General features: G+C 41.4%; 1 protein-coding gene across 2 annotated transcripts in view; it reads left to right on the top strand.

Annotated features, from left to right (window-relative positions):
* The window catches only part of commd10 (COMM domain containing 10), a 72221-nt gene that overhangs the window by 26023 nt on the left and 22863 nt on the right, over positions 1 to 23335 (top strand). Inside the window, exon 7 of one of the 2 annotated variants that reach the window (XM_074637398.1) lies at positions 6010 to 6039. The exons of the other annotated variant lie outside the window; for it this stretch is intronic. Within the exon in view, the coding sequence (XP_074493499.1) occupies positions 6010 to 6039 (30 nt within the window). The remainder of the gene's footprint in view (positions 1 to 6009; positions 6040 to 23335) is intronic. 2 annotated transcript variants of the gene reach the window in all.

Consider the following 23335-nt stretch of genomic DNA (forward strand, 5'->3'; position numbering starts at 1 on the left):
TAAGATGTCAGAAAATAGTGAAAATAGTGAATTTTCCAGAGCCAAAGGTGACTTCAAACTGTAAACAAAGTCCAAAAGAAGCCAAAGGTATTAAGTTTACAATGATGTGAAACAACATAAAACAGCAAATCCTCACATTGAGAAGCCCGAAGCAGCAAATGTTTGATATTTTAGGGCTTCTTTATTATTATGTTTATGTCCACCCTAAACACTTACACTGTTTCCTGTGAGGAGTGTTATATCGATAAAAAGAGAAAGTCAATTGATCGTTCCATTGCAACATCAGCGCCCAGCAGCAGAGCTACACTTCTGCCAGTTTGGACTGAAAGCGATTACCGGACGCCAGTAAAATGTCCACCTACAAAATACTGTACAAAAATAAAACAAAATTTGTTCTATTCTATTATCATATTTGATGTCGAAATGGCCCGTGTTGAACAATAATAATATAAATGTGCATACTATAACTATTTACTTACTTATTTGTTTATTAAACTATTTTGCTCGGCTGCTTCCCAGAGGAGCATAAAGGGAGCGATGGACATAAATGGAAGTTAGAAAAATCCAGCACACAAATTTTGAGTGCAATCTCAAACTTTTTCATGTCAAGGACCATCAGAATCGATGTCCAATAGACCACAGGCCATGGATGTATAAGAGGTTGTGTCCTGTGCTTTTGCCCTGCGTGTTAGTAAATAACCTACAACTACACTAAATTCTGTTTATGTCCTGCTACTAGCTACTGGCTGATAGCCGGTTGTTTGGGAAGAGAGACGTCAATAAAATCCACCACGGTACAGGCTTACAGCATACAGCCCATGGGTGTATTAGAAGATAATAAAAGTGATGAAATACAGCCAATATATCCATTATTACAGCCGCCTACAGCTAGCAGGAAGCTGGCAGAACCGGATATGTCATATAAGCGTGCAGGGCGGCACAGTCCCGTGGGTCTGATACATGTTCATTATGCCGAGGAAAATAACTCTGGATTCAGCTATTAGTGAATTTTACAACTTTTAGGACATAATGATTTAAATAATTATAATATATAATAACTTAAGTGTTCGTGCTGGGAAGTTTTACCTAAAAAAACATTATCCTCTGATTTACAGACGTCTGTTTATACATCCATGGCCACAGACTCATTGCCGTTTTCAGTCCAAAATGGCGGCAGTCCCGTAGCGCCATCTAGCAGCTGTTGTCAAAAAGCACCATAGTTTCATCTCTTTGCTTCTATATTCTTTGGTTTTGTCCTTGCTTTTGTTATATTTTGAGTTTCCTGTGCTTGCTCTGTGTGTTCCTGTAGCCCTGCATGTCTTCCCTTGTACACCTGTTTCGTGTCTAGCCTTGTCAGCCCTGCCTTTGTGTTGCCAGTCCTCGTTGTCTTGTTACCCAATCAACAGTGTTTCATTCCTAATTTCCAGTTCCCTGCCCTCTCCAGCTGTGCCCTGTTCTAGTGATTAGCACCATGTGTATTTATACCTGTCTGTTCTTTGAGTTCTTTGTCACTTTATTTGTCGTCCTAGTTGAAGCTGCATCGTGGATCCTCGTGACCCGCCTGCTCCCCAGTTTGAGCATAAATAGTTTATTCTTTAGTTCCTGTCTCCTGCCTGCCTGTTGCTGTCTCTGCATTTGGGTCCAACTGCCTGCTTCAAAAAGTGACAGATATTGTTGCTTGGCAAATTACTTACACAAATCTTCCAAGTGCAAATTAAAAGCTGAACTCTAAAGTAATAAACACACCCTTGCTCATAATCCTACAGTATACTCAGGGGTTTTGCTGCTGCAGTCTTATTTGGTCTGGTATGACCATTAGCTTATGGTAGCTAATATTAACAAACGTTGGATAGATACTGTATTGCTGTGCCACTGACTAAGGCAGTTTGCTGACTTTATGACTCTATATGACTACTCTAGTTATTTTATTGTTACAACATGTCTTAGCATGTCACAGATGCACATTTATTACATTTACATTAAGTAAATCAACCAGAGACATGTTTGCCAGATCATCAAATGATTATGTTTCTGAAGCAACTGACTCAAAACAATGTTGGGAAATAATAGATAGATAATATATATTTTATAATAATATATCAAATGACAATGTGAAAACAGTGTCACAATGTGAACGTGGTCGCTGATGAACCAACTAGAGCTGTGGCGGTGAAGGAATTTCCCCTGCTGTGATAATGATTGGCTTGACAGCGCGATATGCGATATTATTGCAACCTTTGTTTTTTGCAAATTACCTTATTTATCCTGATTTTAGTGCTGTATAAATAAGCTTTATAGTTAGGTTATTAATAGGTATATTGTTGCTTTTTGAATGACAACGACAGTTTTAAAACCCACTTGTTTATTGTTAAATGCCGAACAAAGAAGGGCAATGAGGCACAGCATTTTTTTTCAGCTGCACTACTTTAGTTTCAGTGTATTGTTTAGCTGTCTGGCCCACAACTTTACTATTTTGGCTTCAACAGGCAGCTGTTTTCAGTGACAAAAGCTGTAAAAACCCACTGTACACTACCTGCTCAGCACCAAATGGCAAACAGTTTGAGACTAGCCGGTGAGCACAGTGGATCTTTTAGCAGCTTAAGCGGCAGATATTTCCCTCGGGAGATGGTGGAGACTAAAAGACAGAGCTAAAAGAGAGTGAATATTGGACTCCAAATGAATGATAATGTTGCTGCGTAACTGCTGGATGTATAAATAAGCAACTGTTTGGATAGAAGTTCGCCGCATGATATCAACTTATAAGGTGATGATGAAAGAAATAAATGGCGTTATTGCAGGATTAAATGATTCATTGATCACAGAAATTGTTTACTTTAAATTTTCTTTCCCTTTACTCATCAATTAATCAACTAATCATTTCAGTATTATAAATCACCTTTGTATTAGAGCTTTAAAAGAGAGGCTGTTCACTGATTTGAAAATACCTTTGACTACCACCCCATCTTATGTCTGAAAGAAAACGGTACAGAAATACGTTCTTTAGCTGTGAGTGGTGCGTATGGCTAATTTGACAAGCTTCGGTAGCAGATGAGACAAACCTCAACAGACTACAGGTATAAATCCTGCATCTTTCCTCTGAGAACGATTGGAGCTGGAGTTTCTAAATATTGCATGATTGTCCCCCCGGTGAGTGTGGGTTGATTACAGGTGTCTATCACAACAAAGATAAAATTGGACGGTGTTGGAAGAGCCTTTGTTTCAGCGTAGACAGCACACTGAGTCATATTCGAACCTGTTTACATGTCTGCCTGCCTGTTTCCTGATAATGTGGGTCAGAGAAAATCCATCAGGGCGAAGAGAGAGAAAGAGACACGGAGAAAACAGTATTATTCCACATGTGGCTGTCAGCCTGCCAGCCTGTCGGTGTGCGTCTGCTCTTTTCCACTATCACAGTCTGTAATGCCTCTTATTAGCTCCAGGTCCTCCTCGATATCCAGCTATATTTTGTTTGCAGCTTTAGCAACCGTGTCGGTTTCCCCGTAGCCTGTCTGATGGGAGCAGAACACTCTGGTCTTTGTTTAGAGCCATGCGCTATGAATTATAGATACAGGAAGCTGCTTCGATATGTCACTTTCTTAGGCTTGGCAGAACACACACACACACACTAGAGAATGCTAGACACAATGCAGACACATGCACATACACTCACATAAACAAAAGGTATACATTTTGATGTAAATATTTATAAATTGGGCCAAATTCACGTACATGGAAGTAGACAAATACTCCGAAACACACATCAGGTGGCATCTTGGGAGGCTGCTCTCTTTTATTTTGGAGGATTTTTTTCGAAGCTCCAAATACAGACACCCCTGGAAATTGAGTATCCAGAACAAGAACAGGCACACTTGCAGTATAATAATCATATCTTCACATCAGCCTTTAGGGATAAGCATGTGCCATCTTGTTTTGTACTGTTTCTTGTGTTTTTTTTTTATCTTCACAATAGAGAAAACTCACACACATTCTCAGCAGTAGGTTTTCACACATATTCTCATAGGGCCCATTGTATGCTTTGGTATCTGCTGAGATGTTAATTGGTCACTGTTCATTCTTGTATCTTCTCTGCCGTACTGCTTTACTGTCTTGTCTCGTGTTTTGGTGTCTACCTGCGTATGTGTGTGTGTGTTTGTGCATGTTGGAGCTGAAAGGGAAATTCTGGTTACATACAACACGGGTCTTGTTTTTGTAGTTTTGTCAACTGTTGTACTCACCAAGTTAATTGCTAAAATCTGGGAATGTGGCAACATCGCCAAAAAGAAGTGAGACGGGGTTAGTAGAAGGAGCGATCATACTGTATGATCAAACAGGTTTTAAACAAACCACAACGAATGATTATTTCTTCTCTTGGTTCAGTAATTAATTGATTAGTCTATGAATGACAATTTCTCAGAGGCTACGGTGAGGTCTTCAATTAGCTTGTTTTGACCAATTAACACTCCAAAATCTTAAGTTATTCAATTACCTAGGGCTGAGTTTCTTAACAAAGAATCATGCAAAAGCACCACTTTAAATCTTGTGTTTAATTTTCTTGGAAATAAGTCATTCAGCATGAAAAAAGCATTAAAGAAAATGACTAATCGACTAAATAAATCTTAGGGCGCTTTCACTAGCCGTTTGGCAAGTCCGAATCAGAGTGAAATTGATACTTTTGGTTCGTTTTCTATTTAGGCTGGATCAGTTTCACAGTGCACAAATGAAAGCGGACCAAATAAAAAAAAATAAGTTGCTGAGGGGCGTGTACGAAGGAGCGAATTTATCGTTTTCGTCTCAAGAGCTGGCTCTTCTATGCTGGAAATGAGTTTCGCTACAAAGAATCACACAAAAGTACCATTTTAAATCGTGTGTTTACCAGAGATGTGCTCACAAGTTTCTTGGAAATAAGTCATTCAGTATGAAAAAAGCACAAAATCGACTTTTCACATGCACTCACTTTCTTTGTACCTCCAAACAAAGTGTTCTCAGTAATCTGTAATCAGATAAACCTTTGGCTTGTTTACCTGTTTACCTGTTTACCTGTCTACCTGTTTACCTGTTTACCTGTGCGATGGCTGCTTGAGTTTCTTTGCCGCATCAGATCTGTTCCCAGATCTCATCAATTGCTATTATTATTAGTGAGCACATTGTTATCATAACTGTCCAAAACTACAAAAATAAGACCCAAGTTGTCATAAAGTGGAATTTTCCTTTAAGGAGGATCTCCTCTCAGTCTATTCCTGCATGTTCCAGACCGGCCTATATTTGGGAACAAGAGGAACACACTCCCTGAAAGCCTGAACTGTGTGAACGTAGACTCAACTTCATGATGTCAGCAGGTGTCTAATCTGGAGCCTCTCCAAAGATAATAATTTGGGGGAGATGATAAATGTGTCTGGAAGAGCCCCCTGGGGCATTTTCTGGGAATACAGATATGTGTTTTGGTCGAACCTGCCAAAACCACTAGGTATGAAATCTCAAACAAAGCAGCTGCGAGTCTATAATAGGAAGTTCAATCCTGAGAGCAACTCTGGGCCTCTACAGCTCTGACAAGTCCGACTCCTTCTTAATCTCTCTTCTTAATTTGGCATCTGGCTGTTGTGCATGATCAGAAATATTTATTGGAGCATGGTAGAGCAGTGGAATAACAGATAATTCTTAAATTTAATGATGTTCTCTTTAATGTCTGTACAAATTGAGTAATGGTAAGTGTTGCTTACTGTGGCAGCGGTAATATTCTAAGGCCATTAGCCGTCCATGATGTGCTGCTGCACTGCGACTGTTTTCTAAATGATATAGGAGGAGCGCGGGGAGAACGGAGGAGTAAGCACTTTTGTTATCATCTCCTTGTCAGATCCTCACAACCACAGCCCTCTATTATACTGCTAATAATAGAGGCAGGCTTTATCGCTCGGAGCACTATCACAGTAGTAAAAAAGAGAGGGAGAATGAAAGAGAGGTTGCTGTGCGATATTGACAAAACTCATGTTGTGAATCTTTTTTTCTTTTGAGAATATTGTGAAGAAGAAAGAAAACAGACAGGCAGGTGGTGAAAGATGTTGTTGTTGAAAGTCCAAAAGCAAGTTGTTATGAATGTTTGATTGGCACCCTAAAGAGGAACCATAGCCTGGGATAAAAGAGTGTGTGTGTGTCTTCAGTGTGTGTGTGTGTGTACAGTCTTTGTAGTGTGTAGCTGAACATGTGTGGGTGGAGCCAGGTTCTCTGTATCCAGCTGTAGTGTCAGTCTGGTAGAGATGGAGTCCCATCAAACAAGGAAAAAAAAAAAAGCCGAGTTCAGATTGGAGCGGATAGCGTTGCTGCATCAAGGCCCCCCGTGTCAAAGCCAGACTCAGATATCAGGTGTAGCTTTGATGGCGAGGCAGGGCCGATAGGTAGAGATTAGCTGGGCGGCGATGAAGAAATGTGTTTGGTCAAAACAAAGCTCAAGGGATGATGAGAGATGGCTGCAGATGCATGCATTGAAGGAAGGAAAAGCTCCTTGTTTGTTGTGGTTTCAGTTCTTTTTCTTCAGACGTTCGCTGACATCTTGATGTGAAAGAGGCTGAGCAGGAGGCTGTTTGTTTAGCTATGTGAGGAGTTCTTGAAGTTTGGCCTATTTGTGGAACTGGAAAAGTCATTTTGAGGCAACTGAGAGCTCAGCAACATATTCTTTTTTTTTGTTTTAGGCTTTGTGTCAAACGCTTGCGTGATTTAAATTTAACATTTAAGCCTCCGAGTCCATTATGTGTTTGACATTTATTTTTCGTGCACAACAAAGTTTAACACGAATTTATGAGCCTATTTTTAATGGCTGGGATTATGCAGTGATGTTTCCTTGGGTTATTCTACAACTTTGATCACAAGCATGAGCCTTTTTTTTTTCCTGTATTGTTTGGAGCAAAAACTCCCACAGAACTTGTATCAGTGTTTGTACTTCTGCACTGTCAGAACAGTTCTGCAGAGTCTGTGCAGAGGCAAGATATGAAGGCTTTGAACATGAACACACACTCACACATACAATCTGTCTGTCTCTTTCTGAAACACACACACACACACACATGCAAACGCACACTGTCCATCTGCCTTTTCCTTTCTCAAACACACATCCGCCGACACACTGATGCAGACCTCTTTGGTCAGATATTCTCTTTGCTGTGTCAGTCTACACTGGCTGACTTAATGCACTTACACTGTGTATGTGTGAGTGTACATGTCTGCATCAGTGTGTGTGTGTGTGTGTGTGTGTGTGTGTGTGTGTGTGCAGAAGAAGAACAAGTGTGCATACATGATCACCTAAAAGTGCTCCTCTACAGAAGTTGTCTGTGTGCATACATGTCTGGATTCTCATCTGTAGATTTGAGAGTGTATTTCAGAAAGTTTTGCTTGTCAGTTATAAATAATAGAGAGAGCTGAATCCGAAAGTGAAATCAGTCAAACTGTCAGTCTCGTCTTTGCCGGTTTGGTCTTTTTAAACACTGAAAACCAATTAGATGGGTCAGGGGCCTGGGGAGCAAAGACAGAAGAGAACCCAGTGCCACCGTTCTGTCATCAGCAGCTTCAATCATCAACACTCAGGGACAAGTAACACACTCTTTATTTCTCAAACACACGCCTGCGCACATGAAAGAGGTTTTATGCTCACATTGAGGAACTACAACAACATGAACAGTTTAGTCTTCTGGGTGGCTCTTTTTTTTTGCTGCGTTTCCATTCAGCTGTCAAGTGAATTGTATGAAAGCTCTTGAAAATGTGACAAAAAGTGAAATGTAAATTAGATTTCAATCAGCTGGGTTTTAGTCAGTTAAGTAAATGTCCCAATGGCCCTTGGTGTGGATGAAAATATCTATGAAAACAAACAAAAAAAATGAAGGAACACATTCAAGAATGGTTTGATATATCACTGTTTTGTTTTCTTGTGTCTGCCGTTGAAAACAAAGAAGTAAATGTATTCGATATCCTAATGCACAATTGATCGGCTGTGCTGTCACGATGGCACCAACGGCACGGCTGACATTTCTTTGAGGTAGTCAGATATTGTTTTTTTTCTTCTTAGCCACCCTTTGCTGCAATATTTCAGAATATCTAGAGTCAATTTTAACTGTCATGCAGCGACACTGAACCGTTTGTGTCATTTCATGTCACATCATCGTGTTCTCTTTTTTGCACAATTTATCAGTAATAACATAAATCTTACGTAAAGTATAGAAATACTTGAAGCCAATAGTGTGTCTGAATGCATTCATTGCGGATTTTTCAGAGTGCCACAAAAAGTTTACTTTACACGGCAGCTGCTTCTCACGATGTCATGAGATCACGCAAGAATCCATCTCGCCAGGCTTCAAGTAATGCATCATTTGTATCCGGCAAGCCAGTGACTTGACCAATCAGCATCCTTTGAGGAGCTATACGGGCAGCTAGAGGCGTGGTTTAGGTGTGTGTGTGGCGACACGGAGAGGCGACTGTTCGTTCCAAACAACAATGGCGGCTCCTGAAGAGGCTAGTGTCGATGCTGCAATACCATCAGTCACAGTATATCCGAACTGGAGAGTATTTCTTCAGTGAAAGATGAGCAAAGAACAGCACTGAAGGCGTTGTTTTCGCTCTTCTCCCATCTGGCCTCAGCAAGAGATTGATTGACAGATAGTTCATCCAATCACCTGCCAAGTGTTTTTTTTTTTAAAGTGCCTGCCCTTTTCCAAACAGTTTCAAAAGACGACTTCTCAGATGGTTCTGTGTAACGAAGCATCTGGCGGGTCAGGTTAGCAAAAAGTGACTGTGACAAATAATCTTGAACAAAAGACGACTGTGCAGATTTACTGAGGATTCATCTCTGCTGAGCAGCTGAGATATATCAGTGGCCTTTTCACTTTCTAATTGAGCTGTTTAACTTTTTCTAATTTGCTACTATAATTAAACACAGAGGATGCCTGAAGCTTTTCCTATCCTGGACCTCTGGATGCCTGGAAGCAACGTGGGCTCAACATTTTTGCATTCAGAATACCAGAAAATCTTTCATTTTTGTAACTGATAAAGGACTACCACGAGGACAGTTGTTGGAATCTTGATGTTATAACCTGCACTATGTGAACTTCAGTCGTCTTTGGGTGAGCTGGGTGAATGCCCAGAAGGTTGCGTGATAAGGCCCAGCTTCCAGACAAAGCCACCAAACCAGCTCCGCTCTGAGCTGCTGAGATAGCAGTGGCCTTTCTCCCTCTCTCCTCCAGCTGTGTCAGTTTGACCATTCAGCCAGCCAAATGTGCCAACCTCATCAAGGTGCTCAGCTTTGCCCTTTTCAATAATTCATCCCCAAATTTGCAGGGTGGAGCTGAGGTTTGTCGAACAGCTTGCCGTACAGGGGGAGTGTTCCCGCTAATTGGAGTGACATGCCGTCCCTATCGGTCAGCGCTAAATGTCATTAGAGTAGCGGCCAAATACCATGTGCTCTTTGAGGCACAGATTGGAAGTGGCGGTGTAAACTGTGGCCGACCTGACAGGGATGAATATGATTACAAGTGCAAACACTCGCGTTCACTCACTGCCAGACGAAACAATATGAGCCATTCACCCGTGGTCATTCATGCAAATATAGTGTAAGCCTGTGAGCATTTCTAAATGTTGTCTCTCTCTTTCTTCTTTTTCTGCCCATTTTTCTCTCACATTTCCCTTTTTGTGAGTTTGTTTATTCACACATACACAAAACCACACAATTTCTAATGAACCGAGGCGTTTTGAGCCCCGCGCTGCCTTCTTCATCCCCAGCTCTAACTAATGCAACACTTTAATAGCCACTGGTATTCTCTTGGAGCTAATTAGAGATTATACAAATGCACACACACACACTCACACATAATGCACACACATACTTACATGCAAACTGCAGCCGTAGTGCCGTGGAGAGGTATAATTACAAAGTCTAATTCCTGTACTGCTTTACATTATTTATGAAGTAGTGTTGCTAGTGTCACACTGACCTTCCTCTAATGATGCTACGCACGCACACACGTACACACACTCGCATGTTGTGCATGCTTCGTGTGCAAACAGAATACACGCACAGCACGCAAACACACGAATACACACGCATGCTGCTGTAGTCCAATCGTTCCCCCCTAGTGATCTGAATTCATCCCTAAACCAACTTTAAAAACCTTCCAAGTGGCTCCCAGCTGTGACTTGGTGGCGGTTCAACAGCTTGAAGGTTCATTTTCAGTTTGAATAATGTGACGATGAGAGCCAAATGGATCTGTCACATTAAAGACAACCAACTTATTGTTTTAAGAAGGCTGGTAGCCGTTGGCACTGCTTCTCAACATTAGCATTAGCCTCGTACATTTGATGTGAATGGTGAAGGACTACCATTTAAGATCTCTGACAGTACTGAAGAGGCATTCAGCTGTAGGTAGATGCGATACAAATGGTTCTGGCTCGGCTGTTCAAATGATCGCCGATGGCGGAGATTATGTACTGCCTTGTATGACATTTTTTTTCTTGAATCTGTGCTATTCTCCTACACAAACGGTTTTGTTTGCACCATTTGTTACTATGCAATAGCACAGAGGGAACAATGCTGAAGATGACAGCTTGTCAGATAGGCCAGAACACGCCAGTGGTGGTGGGTGTAGAGAAATAATCCTCATTGTTCTAAGTCTGGTACAAGTGTCAGAACCCACTTGTTTATGTAGGCGTCGTTCTGCCTCCATGTTGCAGAGGCTTTGGCCCCATCATACACGTACTGTATGGACGTGTGTGCGCACAACAAAAGTGGCAAGACACAAATACTAATATGTGCTCTTTTTTTCGAAAACATAGATGTTTTCGAAGCTCTGGAGCACCTTTTCACAAAAAAACATCCCCACAGACTATTGTAAGTAAATCCATCCTGCAGGTGATTTCCATCCCATCCGGTTGCATATGTCAGGACAGCTGCGTAATGTGAAACAGCTGGGATTTAACTTTGCCCACAGCTGTGAGAGAAAAATCCACAGAAAACAAAGGTCAACAGAGGTAAATGTCACGCGCTCCAACTCAACGAGGCAATATTTTTTCTCATTTTGGGTACAGTGGGTATTTTTTTTTTTCATTTTTGTCTGAGAAGTAATCTCAAAGATATAAAATCTCTGCTATTTATTATTACCAGTTTGAACATGATCTGTCAGGTGTAAAATAATCATGTAGAGAAGACTCGTGAGCTTGTTGATCATGCAGGATGGATAAAGAGCAAAGGCAAGATAAACAGAGGAAGAAAAGTGTGAAAGTCTTGCAAAACTTCACCCTCTATGTTCTTTTGCACAACATTTTTTTTTAACTGATTTTGTTCCTCATGCATTTGCTTTGGGCGTAGTATTTTCTTTCCAGCCCAAAATGTTTGATATTGGGAATACTCCTGCTGTTGCCCTTGAAGGAAGTGCAAGTGGTCACTTGGTGCTGCGCTGCAAGTGCCTGCTGCTTCTAATTAGTTGGGATGAGTCAAATGAAGAGGACGAATTTCCTCAAGGGGAATCATAACATATCTAACACCACTTAAGGCCTTACAGAGTCTCTAATGATTTCACACATCGTCTAAATGTTAACTTAAATTTAAGTCTCTTTATATTAAGAGATGTTAGTGACAAACTCTCTCAGCCAGGAAACTTCCATGTCAAGTAAGATAGATGACCCTGGCTGATCTGTCTGGCACGCCTGTTCATTTTTAGTTGCCTTCTGCTAACCGAGGCTCATTTGGGTGTAGTAATTTTAATATGCAGGAATCTGTTTCTCCGTCATGCTTCGGCACACGCACCTTTTCCTCTTTCCAGCTCACACACCCTCCACAGACACACAGTTGCAAACAAACGAACATACTTCTATGCGGTTTTGCAAAGATATTTTTACCTCAAAGCACATAATAAGTTATTTCAGTGTGTGTCTGCATTGTAGGCTGTATTTATTGATATCGACGTGTCTACACTTCCTCCCACTGTAGAAAAGTGAAGCCAAAATATCCCGGATACGTAAGCTGCCATCTTTGAGATTTTGACGTCATTTCTGTGAGTCTGTGCAGTAGTGATCAGCCAATCACGAGCCGAGCACGGCCACAGCTTATGAGCGTGAGCCACCTAACTGCTATGTTAGCACCACGGTAACTGTTTGGTTAGAAAGACACGACAACTAACCGAAATATCTCTATAACTATATTTATGATCAAATTGACACTGTTTAATTACACAGACTTGTGATGGTTATGGTATTCACTATAACTGTCTTGCTGCTATCTTGGCCATGTCTCCCTTGTAAAAGAGATCTTTGATCTCAATGGGACTAACCTGGATAAATAAAGGACAATAAATAATAAAATATGGAAAGTTAAAGTTACATCTCCTCTCTTGTACAATTGACACTTTGCTAAGCCCCGCCCCCTGCTGCTGCTCCGTCAGGCTGTCAGAGCGGCATGGAGCCCAAACTGTCACTAACTGAGCTCCCTGCATAAATATCTAGCTCATTTTTGGAAAAACAAAAAAACGATTGCAGAGAAAGCTGACAGAAGGATCGTCAATATGCGTTTGGAGCATATATCAGGATGTCAAACTGACTCAGCATTTAAAACACGTTAAAAAGATAAAGATAAAAGCTAAGACCTATTGATTATAGTGTAAAAGTGAACCACCATCACATGATGATGGAGACGAAAGACAGCTAGTTAATGATGTGCTAACGTACTCTGCTATTGTTAGCTCCACAGGTTTCTACTTTGAAACGTAATGTATTAGAAACGTATATCTCCTTCCAACCTCTCCGGGTAACGAGTATCACTATTACACGTGCCCCAGGCACAACGTTTAACTATGACGAGCTCGAAATCCACAAAAACAATCTGAAAATGATGAAAATCTGAAACGATCGCATGGGAGTCTATGGAGCAGAGCCGTGTAGTTGTCAGACCCTGGTCAGAGCTGGCTGATGCTACGCTATGATTGGCCAGTCTGCGTTCGAGGGGCGGAACTTAGCGAAAGGTCAATTCCCGAACCTCCTTCTGTGCAACTACGTCACTCTTAGCAGCTGTTAATCACAGTTGCCAATCATGACGTCTCATCCCCTTTTTATAGCATCAAATATCTTATTAAAACCAAACTTATCAGAAAAAAATGAACACTTGAACATACAGTACATCAGCGTAATTAGAACTACCTAAAATAACAGAAACCATCTTTTGGGAAAAATGTATTTGACGTGTACTTTGACTTTTTAGTTTGGCCCATATCCCATTCACTAACATGGATGAGGCGGGATTTATGACCTATACTGCAGCCAGCCACCAGGGGGCGATCCAGATGTTTAGGTTTCAATTTTGAGGAGCGTGTCATGTTGTCCATCTTTATACACAGTCAATGTTGTGTATGTGTGTGCATGCCATTCCTGCCGGGTCACCAATTGAAACAATGGGGGTGATTCAGATTGCTTGTGTGCTAATCGCACCTGCAGAGCCGGAGAGAACAATGGACAAAGAACTGAACAGCCTGCATGTCTTTTCAAGTCGCCTCTCTCCATCTCTCTGTCCTGTCACAGATCTTACGTAAATTTGATTTGCTGGAATGTTTTTGGACTCGTGACGTGACTCATTGCACATTCTAGGTTAACCGCTCTGCAACAATAAACACCGTCTCAGTCAATGAGTATTCTCGTCTAAGAGGGATAAACATGACAGTTGGCCAAGAAGTGACAGGAGGGAAGCGTGGGAAACGAATGGCTGATTGATGCTTCTGAAACAGTTGGTGATAGATAGAAATATTATGATTGTTTCTGTGACCGTGAAAAACAAAAGCACATTTAGCGAGATAGATGTTTCTTTTTAAAAAGGGAGAATAGCAGAAAGCCAACCTCGACGCTATCATCATTTATGCCTTAAAATCACTTCGGCTATAATGCACTTCTTATGCATTGCCTTTCCCTGGCTGGATAGGATTTAGATGTGTTCAGCATCTTATTAGAATAAGCTGTCAGCTCACCCAGTCTCTATTTACTGGTCTGTTTCCTCTTGACACTTTTCATGAAGCATTTTTACAATTATGTCCATTAAGCATAATTTTTCTCTCCGCTGAAGCCCTGTAGGAAAATGACTCTGGTCTGAACCAGACTTTTGTTTGGGGTTGATAAACCTGTGTGTGTGTGTGTGCATGCGCGTGTATTTATTTCCGTGTGTGTATGTGTGTGAATGTGCTTGCTTGAGTATGCATGTCGGCCTCATTGTGACTGCCACGGGGCTGATAGCAGAGAGTGGGTTGACAGTAGCTTCTCCTCAGCCTCGCCTGTAGACCTGGGAAGCCTCGATAAGACACCCAGGCTCTGAAGCCTCTAAAAAGACACATCGGTGTGGAGAGCAGAATGAAGAGATAGGGTAGTGAGAAGGAAGAAGAAGAAGGGAAGAAGGGAAGAAGGTGGGGTAGGGATGGCGAGGATGTAAAAAAAAAAAACTCCTCTGCCTCTTGGCAGTGGCTCCCAACGAAGTTTTCTCTCTCTGCCATTACGTCAAAAATCCCCACAATCCTTTTAGTCACAGCGGGGATGGGAGAAGCCCTCAAAGGGAGACAGTTATACACACACACACACACACACACACACACACACACACACACACACACACACACACACACACACACACACACACACACACACACAGACACACACACACACTACCATTTTAAGGGTTCATATTTGTCACCAATGGTTTCAAACTTAGTTAATTCTATCTGAAGGCATATTTCAGTCTTGCCAGAGGCTGTGTTGCTCATACAGTTTTAAAACTCTCAAAGTTATCTTGAATATCCCAAATTAGATGTCTGTAGCTAGTAGGCTGAGGTTTTGGTTTGCATACCTGTAGTAGAGTTTGTTATTAGAGGGTAACTTCGGTATTTTTTCCCGTGTTTTTGTGTCTAACTAATAGCGACAACAATTTCTGACATTGGTCCAGTATTGAGGGAGAGCGCTGTAGAGGGGAGCTGCTCACAGGCTGCAATCAGTGCTGCCGTTAGGCCCACGCACATCACATGCTGTTCGTAGGGGCACCAAGTGTTGGAGGGGGCACAAACACCCTGGCCAGGACACTGCCGTTTGCCATTGAGGTGTCACAGATGTCGTGGTAAAGACTGCTCAACTTTGGAGCAATATTTAGCCACTTTCCCAGTAAGCTAGCATGACATGTTTGGTATCAACGGATTCATCGCAATCTCAAGATTCACATGATACCACTGTATGTTTATTGTCTTAAAAACTGAAACCTGCAGCTGCCTTCAAAAGACAGTTATGTTAATGCCAGTCAGATGATCCACCATCATTGTCAGAGGGTTAAAAGTAGGCCAAGTAAACCAAGAACTGAGGAGGAGAATAATTCCAATTTTAACATCATGGTGTTCAGTTCTATTTTTCATTTTTAGATTGTTAAAAATTATGTTTCAATTTCATTTAAAAGATATATGTCCGCTTACCTTGTTTTTTTTTCCTTCAATATGCTACTGTTACTGGTGCATTCTGGTCAATTTGAATTATTTTTTTGTCTCATAAACAATTTCAATATGGTAGCTATAAGAGACTATGTCAATCCTGTATGCACAAAAATAACACTGAGAACCTCCCCGCATGTGCGAGTGCACAAAAATAAAGAGGTGGAGGGGAACCAGCTAAAATCTTGCCTTGGGCATCAAATTGGTCAGGGCCAGTATGGGCTGCAATATGATGCTATTGGGGCAAGCTGGCACCGTCATTTACGTCCACTAAAAGTGCTTGTTTTTGCCATGACAGGCTCTGATTGTTATTATAATTGTCTGACGTTATGGAAAGAGTCCTGCTCAAGGAGAAGTCTGAAATCTGGTGAGATGACGTGTTGCAGGAAGCCATCGGTTGAATAGTGGAATACATCCATGGTGGAAACGCGAGTGCCAGCTGGTCACAGAGTTTGTTATGTTGGAGTAGCGAAAGCGTAGCTTAGTGTTATCTAAAAGGACACAATAGCAAACAGACCGGATCAAGAGAAATTTCTCTGTAGGGTCCTTTTCATAATGTTGTCAGACACTTCTAATAACAATCTGAGCCTGTCAGTGGCAAAAACAAGCACTTTTAGTGGACGTAACGATACATTGATGCTGCTCACTTTCCATCTCAGCTTGTTTTATAGCTGCCGGTTACAGTGTTCTCCCTCAATACTGGACCAGTTTCACAAATTGTTTTCCCCATTAGTCACTTAGACAGAAAAACATGGGGAAATAGATTCCTGGTTGAAAAATACCGAAGTTACCCTTTAACACAGGCACCACTAAGTGTTTCAAAGTTAGATGGCACCTCACCTTACCCCCACAGGTAAATAGCGAAGTTCAGCTTGGAATCGCATTTTCAGCGAGGCACTTAAGTCGACAGAAGTCATCCATTTTTGAGAGAGACAGCGCACAACCTCGATTTGAAACATGGGAAAACCTTTCACAGCCCTTTCCAAAGTTTGCGAGATGATGAGCTTCCTTCAGCAGAAAGCATTTTGACCTGAGATAGTGGAAGCATGGTTTAAAAACAACTCTAGCGTTTCAGGAGGCTCGGCAGAGGCGACGTTCCTACCGTCTCTCACATCTCGGAGGCTATCACGACTTGAGTGTGGAGACAGGAAGGGTTATAGGTGGTGATGATGTGTGCCTGTCTGCTGGTGCGTGTGTTAGTGCATGTACGTGCGTGCGTGAGCATGCTGGCGTGTGTAGTATTTGTGTAACGTGAGCGTAGATGTGGACACGGCACGAGATGGATGGGCTGGTAGTGGTGTGTTTTTGTATGTCTGTGTGTGAGCGTGTGTGAGCGTGTGTGTGCTTTCAGGTTAGGAAAACATGGATTGATGGATGGATGGAGCAGCCGGGGTAGGGGGAGAGGCAGTAAAGGGGTTGACAATGAAGACGAGACACACTGGGTATGTTTTGATTCGGTCATGAAAGACTAAAGGAGAGCTGTGGAATCTGGATGACACCTGAAGCTTCTTTTCCACCTCTTTTTTTTCTCCTCTCTTTGCTTGGGCTTCGTTTACTTTTTCACACTTCAAGGATAAAGTACAATCAAAGCTTTCATATCAGTTTTTTTCCCTCTGTGAGATGTTGAAAGAGAGAAAAAGAATCTAGGCTACTGCATTGGGATGAGTTAGGTCTGTGATGTTATTTTGCAGGGTTGGATTTTATTTCAGGAATGTATTGCTTTATAGCATCCAGATTTTATGTCTATTTCTATGACAGAAATGTGACTTCTGTTCTTAATGTGTGTCAGTCTGAATTATGGGAATTATGTTTACTCTAATGATGGGGAAGATGGTTGAAATCATGATCACAATATTAATAAGAACATTATGTTTCCAATATTGATTTCTATCTATATGATCTGTTCTGGAGCTTTCAATTGAATCTCAGGATTTTCCTTAGCGGATGTCCGTTTTGTTTTTTTGGTGCACTTTAAGGACCATATTGGCTTAACAGTTGAAAGTGAATTTGTTGAATTGAATTCCATGACAACTGCATTAATACCATCTACTGAGGAAGTATTTGATACGATAGATTATTCCAGAACAGCTATGGCCTCTGTGGTGAGAGGGTTTTTTCTATCAAGTTGATGTTTAATGTGGTTCCAGTGCGATACATCACACAAAACTGACTTGACTTGAAATTGACTTGAAAACACATTTAAAACAGAAACTTCAGTAAACCATTCCTTTTAGTTTTAAAGACAGGGTCGGTGATCTTGAGAAACCAGCAAGAGTACACTAGATTTAAAAAATCCAACCGAAAAACACAGCCCAGTGTTGACAACTCTTTTCCAATGAAAGTAGCTGGTAGCACTAGCTCCAAAAGTCCCTAAATCTAGAGAGAAAGTCGCCAAGTCGGCAACACTGACAGTCGGTCCCTTCAGGCCTCCCGCCAAAGCCACTCCCCCAAAATTATCATTATGAATGTAAACAATGAACATGGCTATTGTTAGTACTCAGCTGTCAAGATAGCAGCTTGTGGAAGACTCTGGTGACGCAATGAGTGCACGGGCAGAGTGCATGCAGGCAGGCAGGTAGGTAGTCCGTCCAATCATTACTTTCGGGCCGAATGAACGGGTTCATTACAGTCACGCTACGGCCACAGATACCGGATTTTTTTCTTTTTTTTCGTCAGAGTATTGATTGCTGTCAGGAAGTAATAAGAATTTCAACTAATATAACGAAAAATGCTTCTAAAATCTTTACCAACCCTGCCTTTAAAGGGTTTGCTCAAAATCATTCAGATCAACAGAATTTTGATTGTATAAGGATGCTATTTGACTGAAAGTCAATAAATGATGATATTGAATTATCTGCCAGCTTTAACTTGCTTTCTTGCAGAGAGTTAGATGAAAAGATTGATACCACTCTCACGTCTGTGTGTTAAGTATGAAGCAAAAGCTGGGGTGTAATTACCCTAGTTTAGCATAAAGACTGGAAGCAGGGGGGATAGCCTGGCTCTATATAAAGTAAAGAAAACAACAACTGCTTACTGTATCAGCAGCTCTAAAGCTGACGCATTAACATGTTATATCTCATTAGTTTAGTTCATACACAAACAGGAAGGTAAAAATGACAATATGTGGTTTTATGCGGCGTTACTTGCTATAACTTACTATAATTGACTCTTGTTGTCATTGTGAGGTTGCTAGGCAACCAGTAACGATGCTGCTGGGCGGATAGATAAAGGTACGGTCATGCACATGCACGAATGCAGGTGTGTGACCATCGCCTGTCGAGGCGATATTTGCCTGAAAGTTCACCAAAGTTGAACTCAACGCGAATGCGTAGATTCGAATTTGCTTCCCCACTGGAAGCGAATGTTTTTCCGCCCCATCACCTGCAGTGAACGGTAGGCGAATGTTAATTTCATGCATGTGTGACTGTGCCTTGAACTGTTGTTTGGTCAAGAAGTAGTTCCACTACATAACTCTCTCTAAAACCCATTAAAACCAAAGTGGATTTCCCAAAATGTCCTACTGTTCCTTTAATATTACACAAGGTTACAAGTCAGTGTGATTCCTTGCTTTCACTTCAATTTACAGCTAGGTGGCTGACTCTGACACCTGTGATATACCGCAGGCTAATAAGAGGTGATTGTTTCACATGTGACTGAACCTCTCAGTTGAGCTCATTATGCTGTAATTCAGTGTTCCCACTGCCAGTAATGGTCTGGTCTGTATGGTTCATTTATTATTTAATCCTATCAGCGGCCACACTGACATACTGTAGAGGTGTTTTAGAGGCTGTACGAGGGCAGTGGTTAATTAATTCACTCAAAGTACGACTAGAAAATGTTAAAGGCTTATTACAGCTATGTAAATGACCACACTCTTCTAATGGGTTGTAGTTGGTAAATTTAATATATTGCACATCAGTGACATCACATCACAATAGAGTGTCACCTGGCACCAGAATTGTTATCTCTATATAGTTTGTGTGTCAATTTGACAATTTTGGTGTCTGATTAGTCATTTAATTTAAATGAACTCAGAAATCTCACTGGTTAGAAAAGTAGTTCCCTCTACAAATCTGCTTAAAAAAAACGCTAACATTTTAAATGAGATAATAAAAAATAGGGGAAAATTGAATGCAAAAATAAATAATGCAAAATTCTGGAGGGAAATCTGCCTTTTTTTTTTCCAGTGGAAAAGTTTTGGTAATTTCAGTTTCTTGCATTTTTAATGACTCGCAGGGACATAAGGGGTTGATCTGCAGCAGAATAGCAGCACTCTCCAAATCCTTCTCTTCTATTATTTGCTTTTTTACTTTTCACTTTAAAATACTGGAAGTAACATGTTATATGAGTGGATTAGTTATAAACGGTTAGTTCCTTAGATTAGTGATAAGACCCACTCAGAGAGGGAACTTGATAGCATGTAAACGTTCAGCTAGAAGAGGGGCACAGATCTCAGCCCAGTAAAGCTATAAACTTACCTCAAAGCTTTTATCTTATATTTGACCTTTACTCTTAGTTTAAGTAAAACCTGTGTCGGGGGATAAATTTCTGGGGGAAAAAAAGATGAAATTGCGACTCCAGAGATTTTCCAGCGTAAAACGACTCTCCAACGTGGCTTCAGTAAGCTTGAGTTCACAGAGGTTTGGGGCATATTCGTTTCTTTATAGAATGAAGCACAGCTCATTAGCCTAGAGCACATTGTTCAGTCTGAGTGCCTCCTGGCCAAAGTCAGGTAATAATAACCCTGCCAACCTTTAGATAATCAGCTTTCCCCCAAGAGCCCGGGAAAGAGTGAGACAAGGTGTCAGTAGCATACAGAGGGGAAAAAAGGACAATGTATTGTATGGCTATAGGTGGGGAACTATTTTATTTAATAACAGCAGGGGAGCACAAAGGAGAGAAAGGAGCTAATGCATAGGTCTCCCGTGGTTTTCTTTTATTTGTCAGATTCCAATGGCATGCTGTTTCACTAATAAGATCCAAGCAAATGTCAAGATTTTTTGGTTAGAGTTTGTATTTGTATCATTCAGGATACAGGTAATAATGTTAAATGTTAATGGGGCAAAGTGTGATGACAGGTTTCTCCCCAATTAGACATCTTAGAAAGGTTAAAATGTTTAGTTAAGTGAGGGTCAGAAACATTTAGACACATTAAGTGTAAAAGTCACAAAACAAAGTTAGAGGTTAGAAAAGTTCATTTCTCCCCGTATGGAAGTGTCCTATTGCAGGTAGCTTTCTTAATTGGACACTTAAGTTTTGTTTTTTCCAGTGAGTCGGAATATTTCTGCCTTCTCATGACAGGTATTTTCACTAATTAGGCCCAATAAATCTAAAGGTTAAAAACACTTCAGTGGAGTTTCTGACTTAAAGATTAGGACATTAAGAGGTGAAGGGCAGGCTAACAGTAGGCCTACAGGAATTTGTTGCACACAGTTTCCACACACATTTGGAGAATTAGCTTGAGAATCCCTAATCACAGTTTTTCTCACAGGCTTTGTTTGACCATTTTGGTCTTTTAAAAAATAAAAAAACCTCATACGCTGCTGCAAAAGGGCTAATTAATCTTTTCTGCAGAACTTGCTTCTTGATCTTTGACTTTTGAATCGGACAGAGAGGAAGCTGCAGCTACCACTTTAGAGCCAGCCTGTTTTCCAAGTTAAATAAACATCAAATCATCTTCTGAAGTGCATTCTTGGTGTAGTTTAAGGAGCTTATTATAAATAAACTTTTGGATTTATAGCTTTAGTATGACCTGCCCTGCCAGCAGGATGACTTCTTTAGAAGCCAGTTCATTGTTCAGCACACTGTCCTACTGGGTCTCCTTAGCCTTTAGCATCAGGCTAATTAGGAGGAGGGGAGTCTGGCTTTGTTGATGCGGGCAGTACAGGAACTTATGGTATTAGAAAAAAAAGGACCAATGCAGGCCAGGGCAATCACTTTCATTCTCTTTTAACTAACTAGTGCAGTGCCCATTCGGCCGTAAGTGCTGCTTACAGCGTTGTTCGAGAACTGCTCACCGTTTGTTGACTCCAGGAAAGTGAAAAAGAGTTTTAATTAAAACGATAATATATCCAACAGCAAAAGTGAACAACGGTCAATGGGCCGCGGCACGTAAAGGCCCTGACGCACCAAGCCGGTAAGCGTCTGTCGGCCTAGTTTTTGCGGTGTGTTCTGCACCGTCGGCTCTAGTCTGCCCGTGTCTGAGTTTTTTCGGCTGATTCAGCATGTTGAAATGCTGGCAGAGCTCGTCAATGAGAGAAATGTAGATGTACGCTGTAGACAACATGCTCGACTCAGTCTGCAGATCCCTGAAGCCCCGCCCCCAGTGCTGCACAGAGAGTTATCACTTGTTTAATCAAAGTTTATTAATTTTGAACATGTCGCATGCCAATTTCGCCACTGCATGTCATTGGCTCCCCAGCAATACACTCGCCAAGTATGAAGTAAATTAGAGGGACGGTTCTCGAGATATGCTAAGGACACACACACACATCCATAAATACAGAGATTCCTTGCTTTATAGTTAGATATAATGAAGCCCAGGCCTCTTTCTGAGAAGCAAGGGGCAGTGGGGATGTAGGAGAGTGACAGAGGTGGTGAAAGCAGGTAGAATGAAGGAGAAAATGACAAAGACTTAAAGAAATATGGGTACAGACAGTCAGAGCGGCAACCCTGTCTCACACATTCTCGGTCAGAGACATTCAGGATGCCTTAATAGCACATTTTAAACCGTACATCGATTTTTATCTTTCCCCAAATTGAGTCCATCTTTTCCCCACCACTTATCTCTAACTCTGGTCTTTGCCTGCCTTTTAGACTGTGAAATGGAGAGTGGTAATTTCCCCCGCTTCTCTCTGTATGTTAATGAAGCGCTAATCTGTTCCTGAGTGAGTGCCTTAATGAGGGCGACGTGCCCCTCGCTCAGCCGGCTAGCTCCCGTTAAGCTACCATTATGGAAATAGCTCGGGTAGCGCGCGTCGTCCTGGGACCGGACTGAAATGTATGCCTTATTTCCACTTTTAAAGCTTTCTTCTCCTTCCTTAACAAGGCTGGGTGTTCCTCTGAGGGAGCGAGAAGATAAACAAACAGCGTAATGACGAGCACGGGGAGAGGCTTCACACGCTTTGAGGTCTGGTAGTTTTCAGATGCTGGATGTTGAGCTAAATAGGCCGCATAGGACAGATTGTTGGAGAAGGAGAGAGAGAGCCAAGCACCAAACCTCTGCTCTCTTAGATATAGGCCTGCACCCAAGTCAGCTGCTTTATTATTTATCACCATTATTGTGTTCATATTGTTGTTTTTGTTCTCACATGCTACTTTATGTATCTCAAAGTCTCTGACGGAGTTAAATATGTACACTGAGAAATTGAATTAAAAGGGATTATTGACATTATTTTCCACCACATTAGTGCCTCCCATTGATCATGTCACATCTTCCTATCCATAACGCCTGCTGATGACGATAATGCGCGGCTGGAATTAGAGAAACACCCTAACCAGATTAAAAGTAGGAACAGATGCTGCTCGGAGGCTGAACACGTTTTCAAAGACTTGTATCAAAGGATATTATGGCTTTATTCATTTTGCATGTATCTAGGCCAGCCCAGCCCCTGCCACTCCCACAGACCACATACATGACTATGAAAATGGATTAACTTCTCCCGCTTGCTTCACTCTCAAAAATTGCTCATCTTTAGGCTTTTTCTCTTTGTCCCATTCCCTCAATTTGTTCTCCCATGTCTTCTTTCTTTTCCCATCCTCCTCCTCGCTCCGTCTTTGTCTGTTTTTCCAGTATATTTAATGTTGTGTACTATATTCATATACTCTATAGTTTGTCATTTGTGAGTCACTTTGTTGAGTAAATG

Source organism: Sebastes fasciatus, chromosome 6 (genome assembly GCF_043250625.1).
Source record: "Sebastes fasciatus isolate fSebFas1 chromosome 6, fSebFas1.pri, whole genome shotgun sequence".
NCBI classification, from domain to species: Eukaryota; Metazoa; Chordata; class Actinopteri; order Perciformes; family Sebastidae; genus Sebastes; species Sebastes fasciatus.